General features: G+C 35.7%; 1 protein-coding gene across 4 annotated transcripts in view; it reads left to right on the forward strand.

The window, feature by feature from the left end:
- Positions 1-6,231: 6,231 nt before the first annotated feature.
- The window catches only part of SNCA (synuclein alpha), a 111,466-nt gene continuing 97,195 nt past the window's right edge, over positions 6,232-20,502 (forward strand). Inside the window, exons 1-4 of one of the 4 annotated variants that reach the window (XM_079153353.1) lie at positions 7,331-7,417; positions 7,723-7,784; positions 8,912-9,056; positions 15,840-15,881. In XM_079153353.1, the coding sequence (XP_079009479.1) occupies positions 8,936-9,056; positions 15,840-15,881 (163 nt within the window). In that variant the 5' untranslated portion in view covers positions 7,331-7,417; positions 7,723-7,784; positions 8,912-8,935. Of the gene's footprint in view, positions 6,286-6,358; positions 6,449-7,266; positions 7,418-7,722; positions 7,785-8,911; positions 9,057-15,839; positions 15,882-20,502 lie in introns of those variants that run through there. The other 3 variants (XM_079153355.1, XM_079153354.1, XM_079153352.1) reach the window with 3 other exon arrangements.

Here is a 20,502-nt window from a genome sequence, read left to right on the forward strand (position 1 = left end):
ATATCTTCTCCAACTCACATTAGCTAGTTTGTGGAACCAACCTAGATGCCCTTCAACAGATGAATGGATAAAGAAACTGTGGTATATATACACAATGGAATATTATTCAGCCATAAAGAATAATAATATTATGGTATTTGCTGATAAATGGATGAAATTGGAGAATATCATGCTAAGTGAAATAAATCAATCCTAAAAAACCAAAGGCCAATTGTTTTCCCTGATAAGTGAATGATGATATATAATGGGGGTGAGGGCATGGGGGGTGAGAGAAGAATGGAGGAACTTTAGATTATGTAGAGGGAAATGAGAGGGAGAGGGAGTATGAAAAATGGTGGAATGAGACAGACATCATTACCCCATGTATGATTAAACGAATGGTATGAATCTACATCATGTACAACCATGGAAACGAAATGATGTACCCCATTTGTATACAACTTATCAAAATGCAGTCTGTAAAAATAAAAAAAATTAAAAAATAATTTGTATAGAAAGGACTCAAAAGAAAAAAGACTTAGAAAAGAATCACAGAAAGTTGATTTAAGAGAGCTGATTTAAGAGAAAATTATTGACTTAAAGAATCATTACACTGATTAAATAAGATGTTTTACTATTCTTGTGAAAACAAAAGAAATTGGATGTATATGAGATATGAAAGACAAAATGGATGATTGATTAAATACATGATACAATAATATAATAATACATTTTACAATGAAAGCAATGTAAAAAATCTGCATTTGTTAACACATTTTGAAATTAAAGTATTTACATATAGTTACTAAGAAGTAATTTTTGTTAATTTTCTTTCTTAAATGTCTAAGTAACATAAATTTCAAGTTTTATGTGGAATAATAAGCCTTCAAAACATTAATGAAGTATTTTTTCCATAGTGTTGAGGAAAATTTTTTAAATATCATTTTGTACTCTGGAGTAATATACATAGAAAACAATACTAAATGTATAGATATATTTGCTATATAAGAAACATGTTCATTTCATTACTTTGCTATGATTTCTCTTTTTACAGTGGTATTATGACTTCAGTTCAAAACAATACACAAAACGTTGCCAGGCAGAGTGGCACATGCCTATAATCCCAGCTGCTGGGAGGCTGAGGCAGGAGGATGATGAGTTCAAAGCAGCCTCAGCAACTTAGCAAGATGCTGACCTTGTCTCTAAATAAAATATTAAAATGGACTGGGGATGTGGCTCAGTGGTAAGCATCCCTGAGTTCAATGTTCAGTACTCCCCCGCAAAAAAAAAAAAAAAAACCCAAACAAACAACAATACACAATACATTATAAATTCTTCTGAGCATTTTTTCATCGATTGCATTCTGCTTTTCAGAACACGAATACTATTGAAAAGTAGCTGTGTCTTATCAATCTGCCCATTCTTCACTCACCTGGGAGGCTAGAAGTTGAGTTTTTCTTTATTCTGAAATCTTTCAGAGTCACTGGCATGAATAGTCTGGTAAACTTGGAACAGAAATTGTTGCCTTATTTTATTTTTCTCCCTTAGCAAATCAACAGTATACAGAATTTTGCTACTACTCCTTTAAGAAGTCAAATTCAAGGATGTAAAATGTCAGTAAAGATAGAGGATATTAATTCTGTCACTGTTACTATAGTTCTTGAGGCTACTAATGCAAACTGCTACAAATGTTGCTGTCGTAGCCCACATATAAGGGAAACAAAAAACCAAATTTGGCAGATTTTTAACTAATGATCCCTAACATTGTTCCTTAACTTCCCTTATTCCATCTTTCTACAAATTCCATCCCTGGTTGGAAATATTTTACTCACCATAGTCAAACAAAGTTAAGGATGGTAATACCAGATATCTCAGGTGTGCTGCTGATGGACTGAGAGATTGTGGAGGGCAGGGTAAAGGATTGAAAATGACTTCATTGAGAAAAAGTGCTTCTTCTGGAACCCCAAAACATGGGGGTGAGGTAACAAAATCACCTACTCATGCTGAGATTCCACTATGTCTGGCTTCCTGCTAAAAACCATACCATTTATTCCTCACAAGCATTGCACAACTAAGATATTAACATTATGTGGAAGAAAAATCTTTCTAGCTTTTTTGGGACGCTTGCTCTGAGTCATTTTAATGAGGAGCAGAAAGCTGAGTGTCATTTGAGTTGTACCTATACCTCTACTAAAGCTGAAACCTACCATACTCACCAGAGCTAAGTGTGTTTGTTGTGCTTATCGATGCTTTTCCCTTGTAATTTTAAAGTCATTTGAAAATTCAGATTCTAAAATATTTAAATATCTTTTCTGTTTTTTAAAGTCTTAATCTTGCACATCTTGATGTTTTAAGGACCACAAGAACTCTAGGAATATCTAAAATGATTCCAATTGCATATCACATAGTTCACATTGTGTTTTCCCATAGTCATAATTTCTAGTCACTCTGCAATATTGTTTATTATTTTCGCTGCCTGTGCTATCATAGAAACAATGTGAAGCAGTCCATGGGGTCAGATAAGATACTTTGGACACTGTACTCCCTCCCTCTTCATCACTTTTTATTCTTATTTGGAATAAACTTATCCTCTGTCTTAAGTTCATCCCTTTCCCCAAATCACACACAATGCCATCCCAAAATTCTGCAATAGCTTTTCTCTCCTGCATCATCCAAAACAGGAGATAATAAGAGAAGACTATTGGATCTCACTAGCTCATGTCTCTCATGTAATTTCAGAAGATGACGGAAGTTGCAAATAAAGAATAAGAAGCAGATAGTCCAATGTTCAACACTACATTGGTTCTGTATTCACAACAAATATGGAATATTATCCAAAGCTAAAGATTGTATTTTCCTCATTTAGACCACTAAATCAATTTTTTCCTCTTTTTAATCATGTACTAAAAATTCAGTTGTTTTATGGGGACAATAAAGGAAGTCTAAGTTAAGGATACATTTCATAGAATGTTAATGTTTTGCTTTAGATCTAAAAATGTCTCTTGGAAATCTTGTGTTTTGAAAGCAGGATCTACATTGCAGCAATACAGTTCAGAGGTGGGGTTTTTAGGCTATTATCAGAGCTGTAATCTTACTGGTGGGATTAATCTATTTGATAGATTAATAATTTGAATGGACTACAGGGTGATAACTGCATGCAGGAGGAATGTGGCTAGAGGAAGTAGGTCACTGGGGCATAGGCCTGGGGACTAGTTCCTGGCTCTGCTCTCTCTCGACTTCTTTGCTGCCATGATCTGAGCTTTCCTCCACCATGCCCTTCTGCCCTGATGTTCTGCTTCACAATGGCATTGGTCCACCACTAACTAAGACCTCTGAAACCATGAACCTAAATGAGTTTTTCTTCTTTGAAGTTTTTCTTGTCATGTATTTTGGTCACAGAGATGAAAAACAGAGTGATACAGTTAACCCACAGCTAAATTACTGAATTAAACCCAGATAAAACAATCCTATAGACAAAAAGTGAAGTATTTAAATTTCATTCACAAAAGAGAAAAAACACCATGAATGTGGTGGTTAATGCTTCCTTTAGGTTATTCTTCCATGTTCCTTCTGAGGTACAGGTGCTTTAATTTCTTTAAGGTTTTAAAGTTATAGTCAGAGAGGCTCACAATTTACACATGATGAAGACAGAAAGATAAGAACTTTATTAACTTCCAGTTGCCTTCTTTGGCCATGAGTAGCTCTGCCTCTTCTTTTTGTATTCTGGCTTTAGGTAGAACTTAAATAACATCACTGTTGATATTATCTGTAATTAGGTTTCTTGAACACTTACCATGTTCAAGGTGCTTTGAGGAATGAAAAGAACTATAATTAATTCAAAATAACAAAATCTGTTTAAAATTTTTCTTCTTTTGAGTAGGTAGTGAGAAATCATTTCTCCCCACTGGGGAGTATTAATAGAGACAAGGCAAATTTTCAAATATGAATGTACTGTGTTGTAAGAACATAAATTCTTGATTTCCATTATCACAGTCAAGTTTAAAATCTATTTCTAACACAGATGAGTCTCCCCTTGTTCCCACCCACCCGACACCATACCCAGTCTGTGGGTTTCAGAGAATGACAGCCAATTGAAGAGAAGATCATAACTCTTCCTAGATTATCTCAACTCTGCCTCATTTTTTCCCCTTCAGTATTAGGGGTTGAGCCCAGGAGGGCTCTGCAACTAAGCTATGTACACAGTCCTTTTTATTTTTTATTTTTATTTACTTTTTTTTTTTTTTTTTGATACCAGGGATTGAACCCAGGGGCACTTAACCCCTAAGCTGTAGCCCCAACACTTTTTATTTTATATTTTGAGACAGGATCTGCTAAGTTGCTCAGGGCCTCTTCAAGTTGAGGATGTGATCCTTGTACCTTAGCTTCCTGAGCTGCACAGGATTACAGGTGTTTGCCACTGGGTCCAGCTATTTTATATTTTAAGACAGAGTCTCACTAAGTTATCCAGTCTGGCCTCAAACTTGAGATCTTCCTGTCTCAACTTCCTACTGGGATTACAGAGTGTGCCACTGTATTCTGCTTCAGCTCTGCTTCTTAAGAGTTAACTCAGAGTTTCAGATCACCTATCTACAAAAGTTACATAAAATCTAACTTACCCATTTGTTATTATTAAATGACACAGCATATTAGTTCTTTACCAAACATAAAATACCATAGAAAGGTGTGGAATCTTGCTGTGTTATAAGAAGTACAACTGTCCCAAAATAATTTGTTTTTTGGTCTGCTAATGAGATCTAAAATATCATACTTTCATTTGCCTCTTTAACTTAATGCACCAGGTCTTGAGGATGTTCCTGTTCAAGTATAAATATGTCATATTAATTAATATATTAAATAATTGACATCATAATTTATCAAAGTACCTGGATGTGATGTGTCATAGGGGAAAGCATGTGTTATTGTCAATAATAAAATGAAACAATAAAAAGCAATAAAAGAGACAACAGAATGAATCTGACATAACTTTCTTATGTTCATATACGAATAAATGACCAGAGAAACTCCACATCATGTACAACCACAAGAATGGGATCCTAATTAGAATAAGTTATACTCCATGTGTGTATAGTATGTCAAAATACACTCTACTGTTCATATATATATAAAGAACAAATAAAAAAAAAAAAGAATAAACTAGTGATCCATGCAACATCATAAATGAAATTCACGAATATGTGGTGTGAAAAAACATCAAAGAGGTACAAAACAAAGGTCATAGTATGAGATTTTGTTATTATGGAATATGCACAACTAGAAGATGCACATCTTGAAAGGGTACGAAGGAATTTTCTGGACTGGTGAAAATGTTCTATGTCTCTAAAGTGATATGTTACACTAATGTGAAAGATTTTTCAAAACTGATTTAAAGGCACTTAAGAATGAGTATTTCACTAAATAAGTCATACTTTAATTTAAAATATTGTCTAATGCTATTGTCATTTAAAATGGTTATATTTTATGAATATATGCTGAAATGTTCACAGTTGAAAAGATATATGTAAAGTTTAGAATTTGCTAAAAAAGGGAGGGGTTGGTAGTGATAAAGTAGATAGGCATACAGATGGGGCAAGTTTGACCAGGCATTGAGAAACTGTGGAAGTTGTATGATATTCATGTGGGAGTCCTTTATTCTCTATACTTTGGTAGGTGTTTGAACATTTTCCACAATAAAATGTTGAAAAGAGGAATTATCTGAGGGGAAAGTGGAGAAAGGAGAACATAACAAGTCCTCAAAGCTAGAGAGTCAACCAGTTCCCAAGCCCAGCCTTCTTTCTGTGATCCTCGGGAAACAAAATATGAACCACTGCATTAGAAAGGCTACTTTTTTTTTTTTTTTTTTTTTTTAAGGCATACTGAGTGAAAGAATTTGAGCAATAAATGTCTTTTTTTTACAAACATATGTGTGTGTGTATATGTATCTTTTCTATATATTTAATACATGATCATTTACTTCTATTCCCTTGTGGTTTCAAAAGGTTGTATTGGTCTAATGCAATCTAAAATATCTTCGTTTGACTTAAATTTTAAATAAAACTTAAACTTCATTTTACACAAAATTTAGAGACTAAATGAGAATAAAAGAATCAGAGAAAACCTTTTTTTTCTACAAAAATAAAGACGAAACAAAATTTTAAAATACAGCAAAAACTTGTTTTTCCTTCCAGTACTCAACACATGTTCAGAATCCAGGCAAAGGAAGCAAAGCCTTTCTGCTGGAGGGAGGAGCTTGGTTCTCCATTCCGGTGGGATCCGGGAACAGCTGTTCTCCACTCAGCTCTGAAAGAGGTGAAAATGTGTTAACCGATGCAAAGATTGTCTTGAAGCTCGCGCTTGTACGTCTGTGTGTGTGTGTGTGTGTATGTGAGTGTGTGTGCGCGCGCGCGCGCGTGCCGGGTACTGGAGCGGGGGCTGTCAGCTCCGAGTGCAACCAGAACCAGAAGTCAGAAAGGTGAGTGGTGTACAGAATCTGCCTTTCGGAAATTGGATAAGATGCTCCAGGAGGGTAAAACCACACCGGATTTACCTCCTAGACCATGTACTTGGGTCAGAAAGAAGGTCCCTTTTCGAGTAGGAAATGTCTTATGATCGCTTGTTTTCGACGGCTGGGGAATATTTATTTCTTGCTCCACAGATGGGGGGAAAAAAAAATCAGCGTCTGGCATTCGCTGATTGGTGGAAAAGAAAATGGTGATAGTGGGGTGGGTAGAGGATTTGCCCAGCCTCCTCCTGCCTCCTCGACCTGTAACTCTTCCCTAGTCGTCTTCTCTCCACCCGCGGGACCCTTTCGGGCTCATGCAAGATTAAGAGCAAATGAAAATCTTAAGGATATTTGAACAAAAGCTACCCTTAACGTTGTGTCTTACGACTGTTTATCAAATTTCAATGATGCGAGGAAACCTGCTCCTGACGGTGCGGTTGTGAGCCCCCTTGCTGAAGCTGCCTGTCTCCTTCAGCATCTTCCCAAGAGCCTTTAGTGGTGACTCTGACGAGAGGGTCCCCAAAAGGAACCAAAGGAAAGGCGAAGACAGGGTAGGAGGGGGTGGGGACGCGGGGGAGACTGGAGTCCAAGCCTAGGGTACCCGATAGCCCCCCAAACCCCCATGACCCTGAACTGGAGGTGAAGCGCGGGACATCCCACCTGCCGGCCGCCCGGGACCTTAAGGGGGGCCGCAGTTGGAGGTACAACCTGCTCCCCCACCCCCATCCCCATCTCCATCCAAGAAAAGGAGCGAAGCGCACGCGGCAGCGAAAGCAGAGAGCGCGGGGAGAGGGGCGGAGAGAGGCGCTGACAAATCAGCTGTGGAGGCGGTGAGCCGCTGGGAAGGAGGAGGGAGAGGACTGGGGGAGGAAGACCGAGACCACGAGAAGGGGCCCGGAGCCAGGGGGCTAGCGACCCAGCGCGGCGACGTGGAGTGAGGTGCGTGCTGGCTTTAGAGAGCACTCGGGGACCCAGCCCCGCCTTTCCATCCTTTGCGCTCTCTGCCGCCTTCCCTTCCGACCCTCTGTATCTTTTTCTCGGATCCTTCTGTGTGGGGGACAGGGAGTGGCAATTCGACTACAGGTTCCCGGGTTTGCCTCCCACGCCCCCGGGCTCCTGTCCCTGTGTTGTGCTGATAGCAGCCTCCTCCGAGGACCGTCCCTCTCCTGGTACCGCCTCCGCCCTTCCTACGTGCTCCTTTTCCTCCCTCTTACCTATTTAAATAATATTTGGAAATTGTTTAGATTTAAAAAGAAAAACAGAGAAGGAGGAGGAATTGGAGTTCTGGAGACGCAGAGGGACACAGGTAAGTACCTGTAGATCTACCCCTATACCCAGCTGTGGAAATCCTGGCGTGTGTGTAGGGGGGCAACCTGGTGGGAGGGGAGTCTCCGTGGACTCCTGGGAGGTGGTTCGGTGCAGCGTTGGGGACCCGCTGCGTCGGGATCTTTTACTTGATTGGAAAGTAAATTGACCCGTGTTTCCTCCTGTTTCCTGCACTCTCCGCTTCTCCTTCCCAAAGGTTGAGAGGTCAGGCTGCTCCTCGGGAACACGCTTTTGCTGGCGGAAACACTAGAATGATGGATGCGTGAACGTGCAACTTTATTTTTCTTAGCACATCCCGCTCCCCCGCCTGCTGCCCGCTTTCTCAGTTTTCTCTGGAAAGTGAGGAACTGCATTTGGCAAATAATTAAATGGAAGTGCAGAGAAGGGAAGTCAACAGGTGGTGAGGGGTTAACAAGTGCAGGGCTCAAGGTCAGATGCCACGTTCTAGCTGAGCACGCTCCCTCGGTTGGTTGGCGTTGGCGTGGAGTCTGCGCTTGGGGTGGAGAGGACCTGCTCTGAGTGGGTAGCCCAGAGCGCAGGAAGGTGGTCTGCAGGATGAGAACCAGCGCTTTTTGGTTAGCTGTTACCTTGAAGTTCAGCCACATCCAGAGTGGGTAGTTCTCTTCTCTCTGCTCTCCTGGATCAACCTATGAGTCCTCTGCTTGGATTCATTTTGAGGATGCCCCTGACCCTACTAAGCCTCCGCCTCCCTTTCTTTTTCTGTCTTCTTTCTTCTAAGCATGCTCCTAACTTTACTATTACCTTTTGGGGACCCTGGGAAGTTGAAAAAGAGGGGTCCATGTTTTCAGGCAATTCCACTTCTGAAATGCCATAAGAACCCCTCAGATGATTCATCCTAATCTATGTTTAGGTGACTAGACTTTTACTAGCCAACATGGATGGGAGATGTTAATGTTTAATACAAAAGCTGAAAACACTGCTCTGTCCTATAATTGAAATGAGGGTATACTTAAAAGTCTCACATGCTTGGGAGTTTCTACTCTTTTTTTAGTGTTTTTTTTTTTTTTTTTTTTTTTTCTTGGATGTTTTAATCTGGATTGTTTTTGCCCAAATGTTCTCATTGGAAGTGTATTTTGTGTTCTCCAGTGTGGTGTGAAGGAATCATTAGCCATGGATGTATTCAAGAAAGGACTTTCAAAGGCCAAGGAGGGAGTTGTGGCTGCAGCTGAAAAAACCAAACAGGGTGTGGCAGAAGCAGCAGGAAAGACAAAAGAGGGTGTTCTCTATGTAGGTATGTAAACCCCAAATGTCATTTCATATTTATTCATCACTGAAGGCTCGGGATGATTGATACTCTAAATGCTGGTATCTCTTGCTTGATTCATTTTCTCGTGATCACTTCTCAAGAGGATGGTGTGAGTCATAGCTGTACATAGGTAGGTGAATGTGAATGTGTGTATTTTAGCAAATAGTAAAAAATAAGGCAAATCTTTTGTTATCCTAGAATCATTTCTCTATAAATATTAGGATTTTTATTTCTTCCTCAATGAATGTTTCTGTGCATAAATGACTTTTTCAGAGGGTAGTTTTTAAAACTTAAAATCTTCCCAAAATCAAACATTATTCTTAGGAATAAGAATCATTTATGGGGCCTTTGTTTCTTTTATCATGAATGATATCTGCTAATTTTAATATATTCTGATTTTATAATAAGAGTTTAATATGGTCCTCTGATGTATAAAAAAGGACCTACCATGGCACTAGAAGGGAAAGGACAGTTCAGTTTTCCTAGTTATTCCTAGTCATCATTGGTCACTGTGAACACTGGGGACTAACTGCTCAAGAAAGTGTTTGAGGGTGCTATTATTATCATCAAAATGTTTACATACTTCTTTTATCGAATGATACATAACAAATAAGGAGATTAATATCTGGCATCTTTAGAGTATACACCAAGACTCTCTTTCCTCTATCTGAAACTGTGTTTAGTTGATGTTATTTTACAAAACACTTCAAATTCTTTAAGAATAGACATGCATGTAAACACATGTATACACACACACACACACACACACACACACACACACTTCTTCCTCTCCTCTTTCTACTCTGCTCTTCTAAGCTCCTCTGTGTTTTCTGGTGACAACTATCATGGCAGGAGTTACAGGATGACCAATTAAGGTGGAGGATGAGTCTCTGGGGTGGCATAGATGGCATGGATGCTACTTCCAGGCTTATGGAGTTAAAGAAATCTATGGTGTCAATCCAACATAGATGAGCAGAGGAAACCCTTATAACCTGAAACCACTTTATGAATGCTTCTCATTAAAGTTTATAGCAGATCACTTCTACTTATTCTTCATAGACCCTTTGTAAATTGACTGAATCTTTCCACAAATCTTTTTTAAAATTTCTTTCTTTGCCTCAAAGATATTTTCAGAAAATCTTTGAAATGAGTGTGAACAAGAGGGAATAGATTGATGAGTTAATTTCAAGGTATTTTTTGTGAAGTGTGAATTATGTATTTTAAATGAAAATTGAAATACAGAATCAGTGACATACAGGTAATTGCTATCTTTCTATATATCCTCTGTTTTTGATGTTTTGCAATTTCAGGCTGGCAACTGTTCTTTGACATCAATTACTTAGTAATTTTGTTCTTTAATGTTACTTTTTCAGGATGCTAATATTTACTCCATTAGTTTGTAATGAACACAGAAACTATTGAATATTGATGTAATGTATTGCTCTTTTTCAGGTAATGAATAGATCTTGTCATTTAGAACACTTATTTGTTTTCATTGCTATGAGTTTGGGCAAATAAAATGTTTTGATTTTTCAGAGATTAATTCTGTTATTTGCTATTAGGTGATTATATAATGTTGTAATATGTTTATGTGTCAAATATTTTGATAATGTTCAATATCTATTGTGATATTTAATACATAGTGTATCTTATAAATTATGTATTGGTTATATTCTGAAGTCCAGTTAAAAGTTGAACATGTACATAGGACTTAGGATAAAAAGTGACCAAGTGAAGACATAAAAACACAGTCCAGGGGTTGGTGAACATTTTTGGTAAAAGATAATATAGTAATAGCTTTGGCCCTAAGATCCCAGTCTCAACTACTCAACTGTGCTGTTGAAGTGAAAGCAACCATAGGTGATTATTAGTGTGTCTGCGTTTCAAAAAACTTTACCTAAACCGATAGCAGACTGGAATTGACCCAGAGGCTGTGGTTGAAAGTGGAAAGAACATGGACTTGATGTTATACAGATCTAAGTTTTAGTTCAAATATATCACTTCTTACCTTTAGTATCTTGGTGAAGTTACTTCATTTTTCTGAGTATTACTTCCTTCATTTGTAGAAATATGATCTAGAAAAATACAACTACCTTGCAGAGTCTTTGTGAGAATGGCATAATAAAACAGGACATAAGAGTAATTGAGCATACTCTCAGTGATAGGAACCATCGTTGTTATTACAATCAAATTAATTCTCCAAGAGAGCAGTTGCTTTGCCAACATGATTTATTTTTATCTCTTCATCCTTCATCAAAAAAACCATTATTAATAACAAGTTTGAAAGACTAGAAGTGATCAAAGGAAGATGTATAATTTCACTTTCGGCTGAAGAAGTTTGGCAGAAACCTCATAAGAAAAGTAATATCATTCCTTTATAAAATACACTTTTGCATAAAAATCTACCTTTTTTTGTAAAAATCTACCTTTTTTATAATTGAAGATTGGCCATAACGATCAGTTTTATTTTTATACTTTTTTTCCCCTCCTTTGGTGATATCTGTGTACAGAAACTTTCAATCAACATACTTCAGTTTAATAGACACAAATCTCAATCACATGACTCACAAATTATAAAAATTGGGATTCAAATTCAAAAGCAGAAAACTTTGATTTTCTTTATATAATGTAAAGTGTTATAAAAATAAATGCAAGAAAATAATGATCTTCACAACTCTGCTAGTGTTGTTGTGTTCAATCAGTAATGTGGTCACTGTGTGACTGATTTCAAATGCTCAAGTCACAGTATGCTTTCACCTCGCAGGTTGAGAAACTCAACACAGCATGTGTAAAAGTTGTACAGCTGAGTGCTTGCAAATCCCAGGTGTTACTTGTGACCTCATCCACTCTGCACCCTTGTGAGGTGGTAAGAGGCAAGATAGAGGAGCTGTGGGCTGCCTTAGCTCAGAGAGTCCATCAGCTCTGGTAGCCCTTCAGCTTTGGAATCTTGCTGTAATGTAGCTTCTTGGTACTTATTTTGTAGTATCTTTTATCAATTAGAGATTGCTTATGAGTTAAGGTTAGTAATCAATTATAGATTACTAATGAACAATTAGATCATTGGTTTGAGATATATATATATTTCATAAGGACTCTGGTTTGTCTTTGATTCTAGGCACAGTCCATGATTTAATCAAGGGTCAAATTCTCAGGTACTTTGGAGGCAGAGAGGGAAAACCAGACCAGCTATTAAAATTTTCCACAAGTATTTATTTAAAAAGTAAATATACTTTTAAAAATGTGGAGCGCAGGGAGTAAGGGTGAGGGATAGAGATGAGAAATATTCTCTTAAATACAAGCAGTTCTCACTGTGCATTGTTCCAGTGTACATGGATTCCGGTTAACACAAAGTCACACCTGTCCCCTAACAGCACAATTTAAATTTCTTTTATTTACCACAGTACATAAATTGAGAGTAATTGCATAAGGCATAAACTTTACTGCTAGCTCTTCGACCCCCCTATTGTTACGTAAATAACAGAAATGCATTATAGTCGACAACTAAATCACGTCACTTTTAAAGTTTGTCGGTGATTTGTCACTTTGTATTTGTCATTCTGTTCATGCATAAGCAACACTTGTAGTTATGTAGCCTCCTTGTCTCCTAGTGATCAATCCATGTGATATTTCACAGAAATGCATAAAGGCACAGCAAACAGGCCAACAAAGATGAAAGTACAGCAAATAAATGAAGTGGAAAATGCTGGAAGTAAAATTTGAATCAAATTCACATTGATTTATAGAAGAAATAGCTGACCACAGGAATGTGGTCACTAGTGTAGTTCAAGAGACTCTAGATATGCTGTCTAAACACTCTGTGAAAGTGAAGCATATCAAGTACGTGGGAAAGGGGATCGGTGGGTTGAGGTGTTATCGGAGGAGGTGATGCCACAGAAACACCTAATGTTAAAGAAACTATCTGGGATATATTATGATATCAAAAGTGCAAAGGATAACATCATGGAAACTGATCTAAACTTAGAAAGACTATGATGATTCTTTCGGAAGATATGTAAAGATGCCCAAATGGAAAGTTATGCAATGAAAAGGGAAGCAACGTTTTAAACTCCTTTTTTTCAAAACTGGGGATTGAACCCAGGGGTGTTATATCCCTCAGTTACATCTCTGACCCTTTTTATTTTTTATTTATGAGACAGGGTCTTGCTAAGTTACTTAGGGCCTCACTAAATTGCTGAGGCTGGCCTCAAACTTGTGATCCTCCTGCCCCAGCCTCCCCAGTTGCTGGAATTATAGGAATGTGCCAACATGCCCAACTTAAACTACTTTTGATAATTTTTTTTATGAAGAAATAAAACACTTTCATTCTTAATATTTTAAATTATGGTATACTAAATAAAATTTTAAGAGTAAATTAAATAAATTTTAACATTTTTCATTTCTGTTTATAAATAAGAGAATTTAAAATATTTCAACCACAAAGGTCATAAAACAATCATATATTTTTCCATTGACTACTTGTAATTTTCCCCTCATTAATTATTAAGATAACTTACACAGCTTTGGTTCAACTTGTGCATCTCACAATGTCACAGTACCATTCAAAGTGAACCTTGCCTAGAATATTATATTATATAATATGCTTTAACACATACTTCGACATATTTAGCAATCATACATTTTCATTTTTATGACATTTACAATTGGGTGCTTTGTCCTCTGCTTTAAACTGCCAGTCCCTTTGCAAACATTATATATGAAGAATAATAGTTATCACTACCATGTATTTGCTATGTATTAAACATGCCTTAAGAACTTCATATGAATTATCTCCCTTTATCATCATGTAGACCCAATGATGTATATTTGCCTATTTTGTGGTGAAATGAAGATTCAAACCCAGACATACTGAATCCAGAACCCACATTCTTAACTATAAAGCTTCATGTTTCATTTGTGTTGGGGTGTTTTTATATTAAAATTGAAAATTCTTAAATATATTTGTTTTATTAAATGTAAAAAGTTCACTTGGTTATTTTGTAAAATATAGGTGCAAATATGAAGCATGCAAGATTCACTTAATGCCATATTTATATATTTCAAACATCTTCAATAAGTATTTTCAGTATGATCTTGTGTATTTATTTAGATTATCTTATTGATCATGTTTTTTAAATCATAAAAGTCTTCTAAATTTCAAATAAATTTGGAGCTAGAAATAACCTCAGATAAACATTTCTCAAAATTTGATTCATGAATTACCTTCATGAGCTCATGAGAATTATTAAAAATTTAAATATCTGTACTTTATGTTTTCTCACTCTTTGCTCTGGCCTGATGGTCATCATTTTAAAACCAGCACTCCCACTAAATAATCATATTCCGCCCTCTATAATTTTAAGAGCCTTTTTATTTTGCGAGTAGTTGATTAACTTTATCTCTTAATTTTTCTGAAAAGGAAACTGAGGCTCCCTTGCATTTTTTTCCTGTTTCTTTTAAAAAGTATTGATAGTTATTTCTTGTATGCGCAGTAAGGGTTTTACAAAATTTAGTGCATTTTTACAAAATGAAGACTAATAATTACCTTATTATTCACATATAAGGTTTAATCCTTGTCAGCTTTTATGTCCTCATTTCTTTATATTCTAGATCTTGATAGAGTGACATTATTTGAGATTTAGAATAGCTTTTAAATGAATCTCAAATCTATCATAGCTATTTTCTTCAAAAACCTTTTAGTTAAAAAAACTGGTGTGAACTATACTGAAAAATACAACATCAGAGAGGTTATGAATGAAATAATTAAGAAACATAGTTTCAATAATGCATATGTAAAAACTTTGTAAATTCAGTAATGGTCAAGGTTTGGAGGAAATTCTTATCTTACATAGGGACCAAGTTTCAATGTGCTTATAAGTCTGCACTTATAACACTGGGAAAAGCACTGTGGTTTTTAATTTCCTCATAATATAAAATGGGCAAAATGTACTTCTATTACATGAATATTATAAAGATTAAATGAGATCTAATAAGCCTTTTACATAATAGCTGCTCGACAAATGTTACTGCCTTCTTTCACCTTCCATCTGGGCTTCCTGGAATATCCAATCTATTGTGCTGTGCTTTTGTAGCTTCAACAGTTCTGGATCTAAAATCTTTTTTCTCACTAACTCCAATGTTATCTCACTTTTTGTCTTTTTTGGTATGTGGACTTATGAAGTGGAAAGCAAGGGGGAAAAATGTCATTTCATGTCCAAGTCTTTTCTTTCATCTTTTAATTGAATGTATTTTATTAATTTATATGTAAAACACAGCATGGTATATATTAATAGGGTACCATGTGATGTTTTGATATACATTGTATAATCAGCTTAAACATAACTATCTCAAATATTTACTGTTTCTTTATGGTGAAAACTTTCAAAAATCCCTTCCTCTAGCATTTTGAGATATATAATGCACAATAGTTATCTATAATCACTCCACCTGTAGGACCATATTAGAACTTCTTACTGCAGTCTAACTGCAACTTAATGCCCACTGATCAACTTCTCCCTACCCCACATTTAATTTTCCAATTAAAATCTTAATTGGAAAGGTCCTCCTGTTAGCTTTGTTTTCTTCTGTTTGTTGTAGTGATTGTTCAATTTCCTCCAGTTTAGTTTAGTTTTTAGTTTTGGTATTCCCAGGGATATCTTTACACATAGGCATCCAAACATTGAGATTTTTAAATTGTTTATATTTAAAACTGACTAACTAGTAATGTAAGGATGGTTTGAGACTTATGTTTTGAATTTATTTGTTTTATAGGCTCCAAAACCAAGGAGGGAGTGGTTCATGGTGTGACAACAGGTAAGCTCTCAGAGGCTTATATCCAGGGATGACATTCAAAATATAGGGTAACCAGTAGGGCACAAGCATGGATCATTCAGAATGTAATTGTAAACAACTATTGTGCCGGTAGAGGAGCATTCTAAGGGAGCATCAATCTAATTTAAACTCATTTATGAAGTATTTTAATTATCTATGTTTATGAAAAGCATGTAAGACATATACTTAATTGCCAAGAATTGCTAAGACTTTGAATTGACCAGCTATGGTTAATTTATACTCATTGGGCATTTGAGTATTACAACCAAAAATTGGCAAACTGCTAGCATTAATCAAATGGGAAGGTTATTGTTTACCAAAACATTAGCATAAAATTTTTAAAAGTCCAATAAAATACTCTGACCATAAATTATACTGATTATATATTTTTTTATGATTCAGAGTGCAGTAGTACAGTAGAAAATGCTCTTGAGGTGATTATAAATGGCTTATTGTACTTATCTCTACTTGGCTTAATTTTGTCAATGGTTTGAACAGATCTATAAAATTTACAATTAAAAAATAGAAAAAAGAGTGGAAATTATGGTCATGATAAGGATGAGGAAAATGCATATAAGAATGATAGAAATAGAAAAATCAAAAGAGAATGAAAATTTAACACATTATCCCGTAGATTCACTGCCATTGTTCCATGTTATGAGGGCTTTCTTTCCTGATAAGTGTGGTGAAATGAGGTACAATCAGAAACATCCCTCATATAATCAGAAAGCATTAAATATAATAATACCTCACAAAAATAACATGTTTTGTGTCACTAAATTATAAAATGAAAATGAGGAAAATGAAACAAGAATCTTAACAGAGTTTGTGGTTAAAACTGTAAACACTAGAATGAGCCCTCTTTGGTTCAAATTTCTGTTTGTACCTCACCAGCTGTGTGATGTTCTGCATAATTCTTAATCTCTGTGTGATTTAATTTACTCATCTGTAAAATAATTAAGTGAATTGATATACACAAAGGCTCTAGAAAACTGAAAGTAAGTAGTATGTACTACAGGTATCATTTCTTTCTACTGGACCTTTCTTGAACAACAATTTTATAGCATGTGAAGAAAAGCATTTCATGTCTTTTTTTTTTTTTTTTTTTTTTTTTTTTTGTGAGGTGCTACTGGGGATTGAACCCAGAGGAACTTACCACTGAGTTACATACATCCCTAGCCCTTTTTATTTTTTAATTTTGAGACAGGTTCTCAGTAAATTTCTTTTCTTTTTTATATTTTGTTTTTCTGTGGTGCTGAGGATTGAACCCAGGGCCTCATGCATGCTAGGCGAGTGCTCTACCTCTGAGCCACAACCCTAGTCCATCAGTAAATTTCTTAGGGCTTTGACAAATTGCTGAGGTTGGCCTTTAACATAGGATCCTCCTGCTTCAGCCTCCCTGGCCACTGGAATTACAGGTGTGGTTCACTACTCCCAGCACATATGTCTTTTTAATTTACATTTTTTATAGAACTGAGACTATATATATGCAGAGAACTAGGCAAGTAAAGGCACTGCATTGATTGCCTTGCATGGACCTTCTATAAATATTATTAACCATGATTTTTATAACTATTGTATAGCAGGCAGGAAGAGGCAATACTATCTGAAGAGAGCCAACCTAGATTAATGTTGTTCCATTATGACAGTCGAGGATAAATCATGTAGTTTAGAAAGAAGACAGCATGTACCAAGATTTCAGTCTGGTGAAAATCACAGAAGCTTACTAATACTGATTTCTAAAGGAAACTATGAAGATGAGCTGCAAGGATAACTGTTGACAAGTTTGGAAATTTTCAGTCTTTTCCAGAATGTAATTATGAGTGTGTGTTTGTATATGTGTGTGTGTGTGAGAGAGAGAGAGTCTCAACATTTTACAAAATATTCTCTGAAGTACAATTGCCCACAAGCTTATGTTTCTCTGGTTTTGTAGTGTTGGAAACTTATATAATGTAATCCATTCACTAGCATATTGAAGAATCTGAATTGTTCTTCAGTAAAAAAATTTTCATAACATAGTTTAACCCAGGGATTTTCAACCTCATTTGACTCTTGAAATTTTCTTTCAATAATTATAGGGTCAAAAGAGACCAGTGTTTCACAGAAGACTATGGGAAAGGCTGTTGGGCAGCAAGGATATGGTGGTTTGGGCTTGGCATTAGTAGAGTCACTGTACCCATTAAGGACCCTGGAAGTAGCAGAATATCAAAAATGATGTCATAATTAGTCTGACTCTCAGAAGGCATTTCAAGTAACCAGCTGCAATAAGTGCTATTCCTTTTCCACATGAGATAAACACATTAATTAATTTGTTGTATTTACTATAAAACCCAAATTCCAATTATGAGAATACATAAGTTTGTGATAATTACCTCAATGTATAGGGAGAGAGAGCTGATTGCTTATTATGCTTGGTCTAAAATGTTTATATAGTCACATCATAACTGTTAAATAAATGTTCATTATTGTTATTGGTCTTTATTTAGGGAAGCAAGAAAATATTTTATAGTACAGAACATTATCCACAAATGTTAAAAGACAATTTCTCTAAGATTCATCTCATCAGCTGCTTGTGCAGAAATACAGATTTCGGTCAACTTATGCCAAGGATTTTCTGTCAATAAAATCTAAATGAAATAATTTCTCCCAGTAGATAATTTCAAGGTAAAAAAATAAAAAAAGAAAGCTTCACCTTTAATCCTGGCTTTCAGACCTCAGAAAATTATTAAGTTGTCAACTAATATATCATATTAAAAGAATATATGAGAATGTTCAAATTGTACTAACTGAAAGACATATCTTTGGAGAGATGCTTTAAAAATAAATTAGGATAGGCCAAGTGTGCAGTGGCACATGCCTGTAATCCCAGTGATTTAGAAGGCTGAGGCAAGAGGATTGCAAACTTGAAGCCAGCCAGCTTCAGTAATTTAGTGAGGCCCTAAGCAACTGTCTCACAGTGAATAACATAAAGGGCTGGGTTGTAGCTCAGTGGTAAATAAAACACCCCTGGGTTCAAGCCCTAGCATCAAAACAAGACAAAATAGCAACACACACACATGTGCACAAACGCACATTACACACACAGAGATTTATACTCACACATGCACCTCTTCACTTACATATAGATTTTTTTTTCATATAAGTATGGTATAAAGAAATGTCTAACACTGGAGATTTTCTGAAGGTTTTGATTCTTATGAATGAAAATTTATTACATTATAATAAAACATACCACAACTAATTTTCAACATGTTATGATTTAATATTCCTTAGTAAATTGTTTTACATTTATTTTTCTGTAATCTAGAATTTGTGTACCAATTCAAACAAGAACTTCTTACTTTATAGTTTTCTTTTTGTCAGAGATTAGATTTACTTTAAAACTTGGTTCCACATTGCCAATTTAGAATTTTACCTTTAAATTAACTAAATAAAATGTAAATCAATTGATTGAAGTTAATGTAAACATTTAAGATGACACAAGATTTCTTTTAGTGCACTCCAAATTACTTATTGACTGTCTACCATTGGATAATATAGGAAATGACAAAGCAGGAGCCCTGATTTTAAAGATCTCATAATAGGGAGGGTGAAGAGGAACAGACATAGTTAGTGAATAATTATGGTGCAAGGCGGAAGTTCAGTAGTAGAGGATGTCTAAAACTTTTTGAGGTCACATGGCGAGGAAAAGAGACCCTTTTTAGGAAAAGAGAATTTTTTAATGAAATATGACATTTGAGCTGAGTTTCAGCAAAAGCAATTGAGTTTGCTGTGTGAACAGAAGTGGGATAAAGGCTTCAGGCCAGATGGAGCTATACGTAAAAAATGGGAAAGACTGGCACGTTGGGAAGAACATAAGTAAATTCAAAATATTACAGTATCTTTTGGTTGGGAAGAAAATAATCCTTCCTGGTCCTGGTTATAAGTTCTTTTCCCTTATAAATACCATTTATTAAATCCAAATTTTCTAATTTGCTTTTCTCCCTGTTCCTTTTGTTTTGGGATCTCAGTGAGTGGAGAAACAGTCTAAAAGACCTTAATGGGGGAATAATAAGGTCAACATCAGGGCAGAACCTACTGGAGAAATCATTCCTACAAAAATCTCTTCAGATGTGTCTGTAATTGCTATCTGAACATTATGTCATTTGTAGTGTAATTAATTTATTTACTGGTACAATAATAAAGCCTTGTGCAATTATAATAACATACAAGGTTCATTTTACTGTGAAATTTATTTGTGTTAAAACAATACATTAAAGTTTATACATACATAAAGGATTATCTAGATACTGTAAAATTCATGGCTGGCAGAAAAACTATGAGTCTGTAGAAAAAGCAAAACCTATTTTTGTCTTGCTTTGAGATTTTATGACAAGAAAATGTTCTTCTTGAGCAAAACTTTCTATTCGTGTTCTTGGAAAAGAAAAAAAATTACAACTTAAAACATATAATTCACTATTTTTAAAGGATCGACATTCCAGGAATGTTAAAGAATATAAAATTGCCAGGAACAGCTTTTCACTGGCATTTGAATAGAACTTGAATTACAGTTAGCTGTTCCTCTTCAGGAGGTATCGGCCATGTCCCAAAAGGGGCAGTAGGT

This window comes from Sciurus vulgaris (genome assembly GCF_902686455.1).
Source record: "Sciurus vulgaris genome assembly, chromosome: 9".
In the NCBI taxonomy this organism is placed as follows: domain Eukaryota; kingdom Metazoa; phylum Chordata; class Mammalia; order Rodentia; family Sciuridae; genus Sciurus; species Sciurus vulgaris.